The sequence below is a fragment of the Grammomys surdaster genome, unplaced genomic scaffold, assembly GCF_004785775.1.
Source record: "Grammomys surdaster isolate TR1022 unplaced genomic scaffold, NIH_TR_1.0 201, whole genome shotgun sequence".
NCBI classification, from domain to species: domain Eukaryota; kingdom Metazoa; phylum Chordata; class Mammalia; order Rodentia; family Muridae; genus Grammomys; species Grammomys surdaster.
The window spans coordinates 9969415-9985593 of record NW_021604646.1 but is presented as its reverse complement, the minus strand read 5'-3'; the positions used below and the strand labels follow the sequence as shown (position 1 = coordinate 9985593).

The following is a 16179-nucleotide window of genomic DNA, read 5'->3' as shown; positions in this document are numbered from 1 at the left end:
ATTAACAAAGTTGATAAGGAAAGTTGAAATTTCTCAAAAACTCAACAGACTTAAACCTCATGATCATGATGAAGGCAGTCCTAATGAGGTTTAAGAGAAGGAAAGGACATTTTTGTAGCAGCATATTTTCCCCCAAGTTGTGAGGAAGTAAGGTGGGAAGCGTAAGGAGAGGAAGAGGAGGGAGAGGAGGAGCTAGAGGAGAGAGGAGCAGAGAGAGGGGAACATGGCAGTGGACATGTGTGTGTCTCTAGCAGACAAAGGTAGTTGATATACCTAGGTTGAGTATTGGGTTACACCTCTAATTGTGTGGGCATCTTGTTATTGAGTGTTACCAAACATATAAAGCCTTTGGATAATTTAAGGATTAGAGTCTCATTATTATCGGGTACTGTGTGAATGGTGGGATGGTCTGGGCTCAGCCCAGCCTCATGCAGACAGTATGGAAGATTGGGAGAGCCATCTCCCATGCTGGTGTCTTGAGGGTGGCAGGGTTGGGGTTTCAGGCAGCCTGAGCCGGTGGCCTGAGCAAATTGGGGGTGACATATTCTCAGGCCTAGGCTAGTCAGGAAGATGGTGGCTGATTAAGAACAAGCCAAGATTCGGTGTTGCTGTTTTTAAATAATTACCTCAACACATTTTCCAGTGGATTTTTATAAGGTTGGGAGCTTTCTGAGGCTTGAGTAAGAAGAGAAAGTCCTTAGGTTTCCTCATCAGTTTTTCCACAACTGGAGAAGAAGGGAAAAGGAGAAGTTAGGGGCTCCATATAAAAACCTGAGTCATTCAGAGAAATATAACTTCGTCTCCAAGATTAGTTTACTCCTTTCTAGGGTAGCTTCTTCCAGCTTTGGATTCCCACCTTTGTGTTCCTCACCAGACCGTTCCAGCAACTGGCTTCAGGGACCTCATGAGCCTCTCAAACTGAACAGCTCCTATCAGAAGGTTTTTTTTTTCTCCTCAAAACACCTTTAGCGCTTTCTCCACCCTAGCTTTGCCTGATCCATCTAACCCATCCCACCTTAGTCTCGGTGCTCACTGAGGTTCCACACTGGGATACTGGGGGCAGTGTTATGGATCTGATATGAGGTAATTGCTTATCTTTCCAAACAGTTAGATGAATGTAACCTAGGATGACCTTGTTTAGGAATTTAATGGCAACAGTACTCCTGACCCAAGAAACTTAAACTGTTGCCTCCTTCCTTTTACACCTCCATATGTCTCATCTTAACAGCTTCTTTTAACTCACCAGGCAATCTCTGTGCTCTATCCCACTCACCCTCATGATATTCACACCCTTCAACTACAAACTCCCTCTGCCTTCCCACACTGATGCTATCCCAACTCAATTACACTTGTTCTCCTTTGTGATTCTCCAAAGCCACAAACTACTCATTCTCATGATTGCTGAGCTATTAGATCACTTTCCTTACCTTTCAGACTCCCCCTTGCCTAGCTGGTTCTGGCCCTAACATGGTTTGTACAGAGCTCAACCACAGTGCAAGAAGTCACACATGACGTACCCTATTGCCAGCTAGAACATGACTGTAGAGTCAAGGCCCCTCTCACCCAGGACTACCAACAGGCAGAACATATTGTACTAACCAGGGCACAGACCCTAGCCTAAGGATCACTCCTGTGGACATTGTGATTTATGTGAACACTTCCTCCTGGTGTAAGAGACATTGTAAGAGACTCTAAATTTGCTGGAGTTATAGTTGCTTATTGTTGAAAACCACAACCAGATGAAGAGGAACCAGGTTGATCAATATGCTGTCATTGACTTTATTATTCCTCAGTGCTTAGTCCTGTGAAGCCTTGTTGGGAATCAAATTGGCCATTGCTAGCTGCCCAGAGACCTATCTGGACTTCCTATTTAATGAGGCTAAAGGGGTCCAGAAACTTCTTTTTAATCTGGAAGATTGCTTTCTTGAGATTTCTTCTGGAAAAAAATATCTTTGGAACTTCTCTTGAGTTTCTGTTTCCATAGGGTTGTAGTTGATATGACTGAGTCTATACTTGAGGGTCCGGTGATATGCCTTGTCTGCTGGATTAAAGCACTGACTTAGATTTCCTGATTAGAATTTGGTGAGGTGGTTTAGTCTCCACCCAGTTCCACTTTCCAAATCCTCCAAAGATAGCATCCTCCAACCATTCTTGAAGGAAATTATCAGAGGCTATATGTACCTACAATAATCTTATTGTTCATCATCATAATCATTAATACAGAACCATGTGGAGACAGCATGGCAAATTTCACAAGGTGATTTTTTTTTCTTATAAGAACTTCTGCCCTTCGAATCAAATTTTTGTTAAAAGAATCTACAAATCTGTATGAACCTCAGGATGGTAACTGTACCTTGATGAAAATTTGATAGTAGTCACAAAGTAAGAAGAAATAACAAGAGCTCTTTCCTAGAATTTTATGTTTACAAATGGGGGTTGGTGGGCATTTATTGGACATGCCCTTTTGCACTTCAAAATTCACGAATCATTGTTAGTTCAACTCTGCCCATTTGAAATGTTTGTTGACCTCATATTTGGAAATTGTACCAAAATCTGTGCCTAGTCCAACCATGAGCAGAGATCTGAAGATCTTGTCCTTCAGAGGTTGGCATTGCTCAAAGGACATGGTGTTCCCATGGGCTTCCATACACATGTCCATATGTGGGGATTCAACTGCTGGGAGGATTTTCATTTCCAGTCCATGTGGACATTGGATCCTCCCAGATGGCCTTGGATGACTCTACCACCTTGGATGCAGTCTTTTCTTATTCTTACCAGATAATTGTGCTGTCCACTCAGCTGTTACAGAGAAAGTTCTTATCGTTCCATTTGGCATGACCACAGAGGGGTCAGCATGGGCAATAGTCTTGGCAGTGTTGGACTTGCTGGTAGTGCCAGGTCCATAGGGTGTACCCAGGTGATATTTCTTCTTTTGGAGCCCTCCTAACAACATCCTACCAAGATTATGGGCCACTCAGCTAAAAGAGTCAGTTTAGCATCCCTCACTTGTCCTTTTAGACCAACGTCATGATTAAAGATTAACCACTAATATTTAATCGATTTGATACCAATGAAAGCATTACAAATGATGTCATTCTAGCCTTCCCTTGCCTTCTAGAAGGTATAAGTTGTTTTCAGGCCATACAGCATGCCCTGCTCCATTTTCCCCAAAAAGAGAGCATTTATCCCTCAGCCATTTGCCCACTTCTTCACTTGGACTGGCCCCGTGACAGTGGATAATGAAAATGTGGGCTATATTCACATTGTGTATGTAGACTGTTCCTCATGCTTGAGAATAAAATCATGCGCTTTGCAAAAAGATACATAAATGGAACTGGGGAAAAATATGAAGTTAGATCAGGCAGATACAGAAAGACAATGATCAAAGGTTGAGACATCGTTAATGGTTGACTTGAGCTTTCAGTACCCACCTTTGAACCATCACACTGTAATTTACACTGCAGTGTAAGTTACATGAAGTTTGAAATAAAGTAGAACACTGAAATTCTGCCTCACTCCTTTGATACTGCTCTTCCTTGCTTTCTCCCCTCCAGAGAGTCCTCCTACACTGGTGCATCCGCCAGCTGATTTCTTAGTTGCTATAGGGCATCTACTGACTCAACACTGGTGAGGAGTGGGTTATATAGTCGTTGTCTTGTCTTAACCTTAGAACCCTGGGTGAGTCATATGAAGTCTCTTCAGTGATCCTGTTTCTCAGCAGCACTAAAAGCTCTCTGATGACTTAGGTCCAGTAATGTGCTCTGTTCATGCAATAGGTTTTCATACTTTACAACTTTTTCCCTTGGCTGCAATAAACCTTCATGTGGTATCTGAAGATTCCCCCATGTGGACAGAGTATGGTTCCCTTATGGAAAGGGAATAGTAGTGTGCTTTGTGCCTGAATCCCAGAAACAAATTTTATCCTAATCTTGCAGCATGTCCTCAGATTTATTCATAAACACCTGGAAGACATCTGCAGAGGAGTATGGGAAGGATGTAAGCTTCTTCTTGGGTCTGTGGTTCTCAATCCATTCTGCATTCTTATTTAGACCACACATTGCCTTTATCACTTAGAAAACTCTGGTCATTCCCGTTATATTTAAGAGAACATCTCCCTAGAAAGGGAAGGTGAGACATGTTCAAATCTGCTGTGAAAAAGTGTCTCCTAGGCACCACAGCCTTTTAATCAGAGAACCTAAAAATATCTGTAAAAGATTACTCAGGATACTATAAAAGATGAAGAGATGCAGATGGTCACTAGACGATCATTTGTGAGTCCAGTCACTCTCTGTATCCTCATACAGTCTTTGTGCAGTTCTGTCAGAGTTGTACTGGGTTCTTGGAGGTGCTAGATTATGCATAGGGTGGACAGTTAACCAAAGGAGGGATTACATTGATGCAGCTATAAGGATGTCTTTTGTTGGGAAAGGTATTTGGAGACACAGATGCTTTTTAAGTAATCCTGTTAGTAACTCCTCAATAATACTAAATAAGCCAAATACAAGGTGAATCAAAGTGCACTCAGTGGAATCCTCTCCTCCCCCAACTCTGTTCTTCCATGCTCTATCTGGGGTGAGTAGATGCTTGCTCATGTCTCCCATAAAAATTATAATACAACAGCTCTCGTTTCCTTCATGTTTGTCTTCCTTTAGTTGTCAGGGTAATTGTTTCTCTATTCATCTCGTGTAGAATGGTTTTTTTTTGGGGGGGGGGTTCTCTCTCTTCTTATTTCCCTCTCTGAGGCACATAGATTAATTTTGAGCCAAAGACATGGCATTAGTTAAGTTTCTATTGGTTCAATAAAGACCATGACCAAAACTAATTTGAAGAGGAAAAGATTTATTTAGTTTATGTATCCTGAGTCATAGTTCACTAATGGAAGCCAAGGCAAGCCCTCATGGTAGGAACCTGGAAGGAGAAATTGAATCAGAGAAACCATGGCAGAATGCTGATTCCTGGCTTGCTCAGCATGGATTGACTAGATTGCTTTCCTATACAACCCAGGACCCCAAGCCCCAGGGTAGCATCACCCACAGAGGGCTGGGCCCTCACTAAGGAATTTGCCTACAGGCAGTCTGAGGGAAGCATTTCCTAAAACTTCTCTGCACACAAACAAACATGCACAAAACAAAGAAACAAGCAATTAAATAAATCAATTAAACAAAATGAACAAAAAACTAAAAAACAACTAAAACCAGCCAAGACAGACATTGATCCAATTCTAATTTTCAAAACAATGTTTTATTTTTACAAGTTGAAGGGGATAAATATTTCCTCTTTAATATGTTTGTATAAAATACCATATAAGGTTATAGCCTCAAAAAGTGTTATTGCTCTACAAAATCTTCTGTGGAATAATGCTTCCTGGGCTCCAGGTTCTCAAACACAGCTGATCCTCCTGATCAGAGTTCAACATGTTCCCTATGGGATGGTCTCTCTGCTGCCTCCTTGGCCCTGAGCTCAGCCCAAAAAGCCACTTCTTTGTCCTTCAGCCTCTGGGCTGCCTGAGTTGAGGCACCAATCTTCAGGTAGCCTTCTTTCTGGTCATATTCTGGCCAATGGGGTAGCCCTCCCCCATTAGGGTTCCTGTGAACAGAATTAGAAGAAAAGAAAAATTCACCAAAACAACTGTGCTGTTCCTGTGGTGCTCATATTTTTTTAAGGAAGCCTTGGCAGATCTCTTCCAAAAAGCTACCTTTCATACCTATGCAAACTCTTTACCTCCTAGGGCAGTCTGCTCATGTTTAAAAAGTCCTGTGTTTTTTAGGTCTTAGCTCTCCTTCAAATCCTCATGTGTTGAAACTGATGCTCAGCTAATTGCTAATTCTTCTGTTAGGGCTAATGGAGGCATCAGGAGGTAGCACCTACTTGGGAGGCATGGGTCACTGAAGGTCTGCTTTGCACAATGTTGTATCTCCAAGTCCTTTATCTCAGTGCTTCTTTACTGCAAAAACACATACACATACACACACACACACACACACACACACACACACACACACACCAAACAAAGAAACAAGCAAAAAACAAAACAATACAACTAAGTCAGTTTCCTAATTGCCAAGATCCCAGGCTCTCACCTAAAGCCACCACAGTCCACTTTGTCACAGGCTCAAAGTGAAAATTTCAAGAGAAAATCAGAGCCAAAATTAAACCTTCATCCTTTAAGTTGATGAACCTTGGGCATTTTGTCTCAGCAATTGAAAGATGAAAATACATAGGAATAGTACTAAAATACTCCTAGAAAGTGGATCTCTGTGATATTAATTCCCTGCCCCAATGCTGCCGTTCCGTAGAATATTCTCTCTCTCCCTCTCTCTCTCTCTCTTTCTTTCTTTCTTTCTTTCTTTCTTTCTTTCTTTCTTTCTTTCTTTCTTTCTTTCTTTCTACTGGTTTGTGAAGGAGTTTGGAAAGTTTGGAATGTGCTGTATAGAACGCACAATGCAGTGAGTGAGTTTTATGGGGGATTCTTGAAGGCTCTAATAAGGAAGAAAGGAAGAGAAGTCAAGCTCATGATGGTTTAAAGGAGAAGGACAACTGGATCAGAGGTCATTCATGTTCCATTCTCACAACGGATTTGCCTGTTTTTGTCCATTCTGTTATTTTATGAGACACTGAGCTTAAAGACCCCCTAGTTTATAGAGTACTCTCTGGTGGAGGACATTCAAAGGTACAATAACATCTAGGTAGAACAGTGAGATTTGTTTTTTTTCTTATCTTAATTATATTTGAATTGAGATTCACAAGCAAACCCAACAACACGAAGATTAGAAAAACACAATCTTGCCAAAAAATAACAACAAAAACCAAGCAGACCCAGAAAAAGCAACCCTCTCAACATGCCTACTACCATACCTAAGGACTCTGATTAAGGCTTTGTGGAAACAGAGTGCCTTTTTAAAGGAGATTGCTTCATTAGGAGAAGCCAGAGTTGCATGCATCAACATGAAAATGAAAGCTGCTCCAGAGTTTTCCCGGGAGTTGGCCCCTGCTTTTCTTTTTGTCATTTATACCTGGAGCTGTTTCTCTACTTTCAGACCACAGCTATCATAGACATACAATGTAAAGGTATGAACTTCATCCAAAGATGCTTTTCTGAGAAAGTTCCACTAGAGGTCCCTGCCCTCAGGGTGGCCTGGAGATTAATTCTCTGAGTCTTTTCCCTTCATGTTTGGACACACAGTGATTACTAAAGAGGATGTCACATAGAATCTGGGGACACCTGACAGTGTAGGTAAACCTTAGTGTTATCCACATGGGTGTGGTTTTGACAGCATGCAGAATGCAAGATCAGTGAGGTCATCAAGGCTTCTGCATAGGTTGCAAAGAAAAGAGCTGGGGACATCAAGTGTGTAGAAGGTTTGCAGTCCCTGCTAACAACATTACAAAGGCATATGCTTAAAGCTGTGAAAATAAAGTTGTTGTGACTCAGTATAGAGAGACTAGTGAGTTAGGAGGGCCAGGACCTGAACATTGTACCTAGGGTTTGTTCAGGCTATGAGCACAACCAACCCAAGAGAGGCTGTGAGAGACAAAGGCTTTGGGGGAAGGGCTTGCTAAGCCTTTCAGAACTCACACCAACCAAAAGATATCTGGTTGCCAGACATGGAGGCTCAGGGATTAATATTAGCCCTCTTGTACTTGATTCTCAGCTGAAAGTGCTCCTGGGACATGGTGGGAACTCTAAAAGGTAGGCTTAGTTGAAAGTAACTGATCCCAAAGAATGACACTGATGAGTGTCTTGGGACCCTCCTCTTTTTTTCTATCTTTACTGTCTGCCAGTGAGATGGAGAGACAAAGAGATCTAGGTATTACACTAACCCACCCTGTTCTTCACTGACAAAAAACCTGAGCAAGTAGGTCAAATGACTGAGAATTGAATCCTCTGAGTCTGTTAGCCAAAATTCACATCCCCTCACTATCTCAAAAGCTCATCACAGCTCCAAATCTGATTATTTTAGCCTTCACTGGAGTGTTATGGTCACAGGGACAGGCAGTTGGCCACTCAAACATTAGAAAACACCCTTCTCCAACAAATATGACCACACCACACTGCCAGATCTGTCCCTTCTTTGTTACAAGACTCACCCATTCCGAGCAAAGTTGGCCCAGAATTTCATCACCATCTTGCTGAGGTTGGTCTCTTCTTCTGAGGCACCATCTGTTGGGAAGAAAGAGTAAGTAAGCTTCAGCTACTTACCAAGTGGCTTTATGTTTGTTTAACAGTCACATAGCAGGAGGGATTCTGGTCATTGTCATCATCTAGGGAGCTTGTTAGAAGTTCAGAGTCTTGACCTTATCCACATCCTACTATGTTAAAACCTACCTTCTAAGAACATGCTGGCTGATAGTCTAAACGTCACATTAAGAATACCTCCCACATACTGGCTTCCTTTGTCACCCATGACCTAAAACCACAACTATGAGTTTCCTCAGTCTTTGTAGGGTTGCTCTTGGGTCTTTTCTTAGTCTCTCTCTTCAAACTTCCTAAGACATCCCCAAAGAGGGAGAGGCTAAGAGAAACATGACTTGAATTGCTAGTTACATATAACTACTGAAAAGCAATGCATTGAAGATAGCTGCGAAATCTTCCCTTAAGTATCACATTACAAAAGATGTTAAACATATGACCCAGATATTTAGATAGACAGATGGGTAAAATTTCATAGACTTTGTTCAGGGTTAGAAATTAACTGTGTCCTCTCTCATATCTCAACATGTTCTTATGGTAGGAAAGTCCATCAGTGGCACCCTTCCCTCAGTGATGAAAAAGAGAAACTAGGACAAGGGTTTGGCCAGGACCCAAATTCAGGCCTCCTAATACCCAGGCCACAGGCAGCAAAGAAACATTACCTTTTAAAAATGGAGAGCCAAATACTGAGAAGATTTCATCACCATGGTCTCCTAACACCTCCTTGGGTCTCAGGTCTGATACAAAGCTTGGGCGATACTCAAATTCATACATGTAGGTGGAGGCTCCAGCATCTGTGGAGACATGGATTCATGCAGAGTTCACAATGTCCACTACACACGTGCTTGGTGTCAAGACCTCAAACCCTGCACTGAGTTCCCTGTTTATGTGCCCAGTGCTTCAGGGAAGCCCAGAGACTTGATCATAGCTGCACAACTGGCCCGGTTGGAATAAAGGCAGTTAAAAACACAAATATGGGCAGAAACTGAATAATCATCATCTCTTTTCTTTCACAGAAATGCAAAACTTGGAGTCCATGTTTCATACCCTGCTACTTTCTTGCTCACGAAGTATTAGGCATTGAGGATATAAGGTTGCATCAAAGGAAGAAGCCTAAGAGAAAGAGAACTTGACTTCTGACTTGCTCCTCCTCTTCTCTGACTCCTCTCTCACCACCAGAGACATTCTGTCCATGGACCAAGATGCTTCAGTGTTTTCTTACTAACAGAACACTGTTGCTGCTAACCACTGCTTCTTATGGACAATCTCATGTCCCCACTCTCAACCTTGGAACCTCAGAACTTTGCAGAATTCTCAACAGGAGATAGTGCCTGCAGTGGGGTAACTCAGAAAAGTTTCAGGCCCCAGAGTAACAAACTGGGGAGATTGTACAGTTGTACTCCTTGGGAGATAGTAAGAAATAAACACGCACGCACACACACACACACACAAATGGAAAAATGCTTAAATTTGTATATATACATTTGTAATAATATAATATATATTTCATACACTACTATCATTGTTTCACATTATGAGATACTCATTCACATGCTAAAAACATCATTTATTACTAGTAAGGTATATGAGTATGATGTGTCATGCTGGTGTACTCTGTGACACTGTGTATGTTGAGGTCAGTAGATGACATTATAGAGTCAGTTCTCTCTTCTACCTTCAGAGGAGTTCTGGAATCTAAACTCAGGTTGTGGCCTGTGTCCCAAGTGCTTTACCCAAGGAATTTAAATAACTATGCCATCCCACCAGAGGATGAAGAATAATCTCTCTCATTGTGTCTCAGACTGACCACAAGGTCAGTCTCATGACCTTAGTCCACCTCAGAAGCAGCTCTTCAATGTCAAGGAATTCAGACCTCAGTTATGCAGAACTTTGTGAATGAGGCAACATGTTTTGCACAGTATACTGCTCAAGCTGTTTTTCCCCGAAATCTTGATGTTTATAAAAATTCTTCTTATCACAATTGCAAATATTTTTATAGTTTAAAAAAAGCAAAGGAATGGGATGCTGTCATCAGGCTAAGCATCTGAATGGGAGCATTTGCAGAAGGGAACAAATCAGAAGGATACAGAAGGTTTATTTCAAGAGATTGGAGCTGAAAATTGCTCCCAGCCTGAGCTAGGTTCCCAGCATTAGTTTAGGAGGCACAACAGCCTCCCATTGATTGTAGCCATGATACAAAGCACTCACAATATTGATCATCAAGAAGAAGGGAAAACCCCAGGAGCATCAGAGAGAAGAGATTCACAGTCAAGGAAGGACCAAACCTACATCTAGTGTTTTAGAGGAAACCTTATGGGCAGGGAAAGCAGGGTGATACAGGCAGTGTGCTGGAGGAAAGTAATGCCCAGCTTTGAGCACTGTGCTCAACAAGAGTCCTCAGAAGTGAGTGAGACTTAGCAGCTCTCCTAGTCAGAAGCTGTGGATCTCACTGCCTCTGGTCCTACCTTGAAGGAATGGCTAAAGCAGTCACATAAACTAAAGATACAAGATAGCAATAAATAGCATGAGACATCAAAGTCATATGGGTAAAGAGAGCCACAGGCAGGACACACTAGGAGGCTAGTGATGATAGAGACAATATTTTATCTTTCAGATCATGAGGGGTCAGCAGAAAATTCCTGCTGATGATTATAGCTGGATAGATCATCAACCAACTATATTTACAAAAAAGTGTCACCCAAATGATGCAAATTCTGATATCAAGCACATGAAAAGTGTATGTGTGTGTGTTTCCAGAAGCAAAAATATAGAGTTCTTACCCAGAATCAATGTTATACTACCACTAGCTTAATATAGTCTGATGGAAGAGGTTACACAAACGCCTAAGGGTAGCAGGAACCAAAATCATTCAGAAGAAATACAGCATAAATACAGAAAAGATTCAAGACATTCCCTTACATAGCAGCAGAAGGCTGTATGTACATAGATTAGAAATAAATGAATGAAAATAGGTATTACATAAAAAGAAAAAATAGAGAGGAATGGTAGCTGCCATCATATCAGACAGAAAGTTGAGGTCAAATAGTGCAAGAATCTGGGCCTGGTAACTCACACCTGTAATCCTAGTACTTATTAGTTTGAGGGTTCTCAAACAGTAAGTTTTAGAATAATCTGGGTTACAGAATGAGAATTTCCCTGGCAGGGAGAGGGACATGAACAGATATAGATTCAGAGCATCAATGACAGGATCAAATCACTTACGACACACCAATAGCAAACACACTCACAACACACAACAATGGTTAAATGCAGTCACAATATCAGAGCCACTAGATAAACAAAACAAATAATAGAGTCCCTGAAGGGAGACACAGTGCACAGTAGACTTCAGTCAGCTGGGATATACTTCTCAGTGATGCCTCCTTGTCTTGAAACATTAGGTACAACTAAAGAGTTCTCCAATCTGTGCCTACTCAGTCTGTGGGCCGAGCTGGTCACATAAAAAAAAAAAGCGCCCTAGACAGCAAGACAGGAACAACTTCAGATGGAAGAGAGCATCAGCGGCAGAGACTGCTGAGATGCAAAGGTGGACAGAGCTCAACAGCTTGAGAACAGTCAGTGTGGGAGGAAGATTTTCAGAATTAACAAGGGCAGGGGCTAGAGAAGAGCATGTCAGATTTTGACAAATCTTGATTGACAAGTGTCTCAACTCCTGGGTCAGAACCTGTAACACTAGCCAGTATTTAGGCCTAAAGAATCCTGATCTCCTGAGTTTAAAGAATGTAGTTGAATGCCATACATGTACAGGCATACACAAGAACTATAATCTACCTGTCTAGAGGATTCGGGGCGGGGGAGGGGGAGAGAAGTTGGAGAGAAGAAAGGGATGAAAACAGGGGAAATGATGTAAATACAGAACTTACATATGTAATTTAAAAAACAAATAAAGTTAGAGAAACTAAGGTCTGTGAAAGCAAATGCAAGTTGGATCATGAAGGAAGAAGTATGCCACTTTGCTCTAAACTCTGATATGCAATGAAAACAAATGGGATGCCAGCAAGGTCAAGAGTTTTCACATCAACAGAACCTACTAGCAATGCATAGAGACAATCCATGGGGTGCAAATGTATTTGTAACCTGCACATATGGTGTGTGTCTATTTAAAAATATACATAAGGGAAGACTAGATGATTCTGAAGGTAAAGCTATTTTCAGTCAAATCAGATGCTCTGTCTTCAATTCCAAGAAGAGGAGATCCCCAACTATCATAAGTTGTTCTTCTACCTCTAAGTGCATGGCATGTATGCACCTACATGTATGCATGTAGAAAAACATACAAAAAGTTAGAAATGTATATAAACAACAACTAATCAATAAAACAGAATGAAAAGGGCAAAGGACCCCACCAGACATTCCTCTAAAGAAGATTCCCATGCTCAAGCTGCAGATGGTTCAGGGAAATGACAGTGACACAGGGCAGCTCAGGAGTGAGTCAGTGGGGCAAGCTACATCCAGCAGGGGGCGGGTAGCCTGGACCAGGGCCTAGTTATAAGGGAGCACAGATCCTCAAATCTCAGTGCTCTCTCAGTATATGAAGGACATGCAGCATAATTTCAGTGATCTTTAAAGCCTCCCATGTTTCTGTCCTCCTGAGGAAGCTGATATAAATAACATTCGTAGTATTGGGAGGAAACCTCCTCAGCCCTAATGCCAAGGGAGAAAGTTGGACTAGTCTTCAGGTTATGTGCATGAGTGTGTGTGCACACTTACACTTGTTTTAGGTATAATTCTTTTACCTGACTTCTTTATTGTTGGGTTTGCTTTGTTTTATTTTATTATTTAATAACATTTCAGAAAGGTTATTTCTCTTCATAATTGTTCTTTCATATAATTGTTTGTAATTTCTTACATTCATTTTGCATTCATGCAAAAGGTACACTATACTGTACCTTCTGCCTTACCAGAATAGACCTTCTGAGGCTGTCTCTCAGCTTTCTGTACCCTGAGAAACCTTCAAATCTTCACTTCCTTACCCACTACAGTCTTCATTCGACCTCTCCTATTTCTATCCCATATACATCCCACTGACTTATGTTTATCCCCTTTCCTTATTCACCACTCCTTCTTTATTTCACTAATTAATAATAGCACCCCATTACAAAATCTGTAAGACATACCTTTCTCCATCTAGTACGCAGCTACATCCACTGAATCGAAATGGAGACACAAGTACCACATATTGTGGTTTCCAATAGGTAGGCTAAAGTGATACTGGATATGATAATTCATTGCAACAAGTTAAAGATCAGTAGGAAGCTGCATTAATAGACTGGATGACTCACGAGGAGGACAAAGTATCAGGGCTTGAAGAAAAGCTAGAGGAATCAGAGCAGACAGTTAAGTTTAATTATATGGTTTTTTAAAACCCCATATACAGACCCAAATCATGGAGAGATGGAAACTTGAGAGCTCCAGGGCTTCAAGAGAAGACCAGACATGTAAATAAAGAGCATATAAGGAGATTTCCAAGCACAAAGCCCAGAAAATATTTTTAATAAACACATAGGAGAAAAGTACCCCAAAATCTAAAGAGATGCCTATCAGCATACAAGAGTTCCAGGAAATAGAAGATAAGGATCTACCAAATAGGGACTAGTGAAAGAACTTTCTGTGTCACATAATAATTGAAGTTCTGAAAAAAAAACAAAGCAAAATATGATATTGGACAACATAAGAGATAAGGTTAAATCATATATAAAGGAAGGCCATTGGGATTTATAGCTGATTATATAACAGAATCTCTTCAATCCAGGGAAGATAAAAAAGATGGCTATCTAGTTCTGAAAGACAACAGCTACAAACTCAATAAACTATCTGTTATAGCTGAAGGGAAACCCAAAACTTCCCATTCCAGAAGCAGGCTAGTGGAATTTATAAGCACTGAGATACCTCTTCAAAGGGTCCATTAAGGAGTATTTCAGACTGAAGAGAAGGATTAACACCCTGAAGGGACCACTGGACCAAAAATTGATATTTGTGTAGTCAGTACACAGGAAGCAAAACACCACCATAGACCAGCAATGAGAGGCATTAATATACACCTTCGAAAATAACATCAATACTCTTTATTATCCAAACAAAAAGACATCAATAGCAGTTGGTGTAAAAAGAGAGGCTCCATCTTTTTTGCTGCCTCCAGGAAAACACACTTCCTATCAACAGAGACACCACTACGGGGTAAAAGGATAGGGAGAAAAATGTTTTAAGTGACTGAAACCAGGAAAACAAAAGGTCTAGATATTCTGATTTTAGACAAAATAGACTTCAAACCAAAAGAAGTCAGAGGAGACAAAGAAGATCACTTCATACTGATCAAGGGAACAATCTACTAAGAGAATATTTCAGTTCTAAACATTGTACCAAAAAAGTGTTCCCAATTTCTAAAACAAATTCTGTTAGGTATAAGCTAACTACTAAACTTAACACAGCAGGTAACAACAATACCCCATTCTCACCAATGGACAAGTCATCTAGATGAAAGAAAATGAAACCAAGATGCATTACAGTCAAATGACATCATAAATAGAGCAATTAGGCACCTAGAGGTGACTCACCCAAACACTTCAGGAAAAAAAAAGTCTCATGGAAATTTCCTAAAGTAGTTTATGATTTGGGACACAAGTCAAGCATTCACATACATAAGAAAATAGAAAAGCTCATTGTATTTCTTCTGACAATGGAATAAACTAGGAATCAACAGCAAGAAAAACTATAGAGAATGCTTAGACTTAATCAAAGAGATTAAGTAACGTACTATTCAATGAATATATCATTGAAGAAGTCAAGGAGTTAAAAAAATTCCTAGAACTAAATAGAATGAGACCACAATATATCAAAGCCTACTTGACAAAGTGAAGACAGTCCTAAGAGAAAAGTTCTTTAGCTCTAAGAGCCTATAGTATAAATCAGAAAGGGAATGTAAGGACAGATCAGCAGGTAATGATGCCTGAAGAACAGATGAGATGATCTGAGCTCAACCTCCAGAGCCCAGGCAAAGATGGAAGGAGAGAAGCAACTCCTTGTCTTTTGACCTAGATAAGAACATCAAGGCACCTGTGAGATATGGCTCCTGGTGGGTAAACACACACTTGTTTTGCCTTTCAGGAAAAGGAGCCTAAGGTAATACTTCTCCTTGTTCTGTAGAGCTCCCAAGCTGCAGCTAAGACAGACACATGCGGGGCAGCTCTCCAGATTGAGGTCTGTATTTTCTCTACATCATCTTACCTCCCAATGGTGTTTTCTGGCAGTATCTGCTAAACTAAGCTGCATGTGGACCTTTTCCTCATGCTAGATCTTTACTAGCAGGAAAGGCAGAACAGCACTGCTGGCTATATGGAATCAACTTTTGAGACCTGATCTCAATAGCTTTCATATCTACCTATGCCAAGAGGTAGGGAGGTCAGAAACCTAGAAGTTGAAATTGTATTCATCTCCCATCTGACACCTGAAACTCACCTCTGTGGCTTCGAGACACCATCACTGATGGGACACCAAATATCACATCTGCAATCAAGTCCTGGAACAGGTCTTTCTTTTTGGCAGGGTCATCGGTCCCTCCTAAATATTTTTCAGAGGCCACTGGAATCATATTCTCAGAGATTTTCTGAAATGTATCAGAAAGTGACTAGCTGGGTGAGTGATGGAGCTTCTGCAGCCAGTTAAGAAGGATTCATCAATGCTAAACTACCTCAATGGTTACCAAACCCTCCAGGTTGCCCATGGAAGACTGGAATAAACTCTTAAGCTCTTTGGCTTCACTTTCTCTTAATGTTGATGTTCATTAATTGCTATTTGGGTTCAGGTATCTACTCTGTACTATTGTTATGTCACTGGCTTTGGTGGAATCAACATGCCTGAAGAGACATCATATATTAAAAAACTGTTCTTCAGTGGACATTCCTTTCAGCTGTTACTATAGAAGAACATGGCTTGCCTTTTTCGTTTTTTTTTTTTAATGTCACCCCTGG

The 16179-nt window shown here is 40.9% G+C and overlaps 1 protein-coding gene across 2 annotated transcripts in view; it reads right to left on the bottom strand.

Annotated features, from left to right (window-relative positions):
* Positions 1-4819: 4819 nt before the first annotated feature.
* Positions 4820-16179, bottom strand: part of LOC114623683 (carboxylesterase 1D) — a 33297-nt gene continuing 21937 nt past the window's right edge. Inside the window, exons 11-15 of one of the 2 annotated variants that reach the window (XR_003711812.1) lie at positions 15668-15815; positions 8854-8985; positions 8089-8161; positions 5869-5944; positions 4820-4908 (exon numbers count right to left, since the gene is read on the bottom strand). Coding sequence is in view for 1 of the 2 variants with exons in the window: in XM_028770356.1 (XP_028626189.1) it covers positions 5403-5586; positions 8089-8161; positions 8854-8985; positions 15668-15815 (537 nt within the window). In the remaining variant the exon portion in view is untranslated. Of the gene's footprint in view, positions 4909-5219; positions 5587-5868; positions 5945-8088; positions 8162-8853; positions 8986-15667; positions 15816-16179 lie in introns of those variants that run through there. The other variant, XM_028770356.1, reaches the window with a different exon arrangement.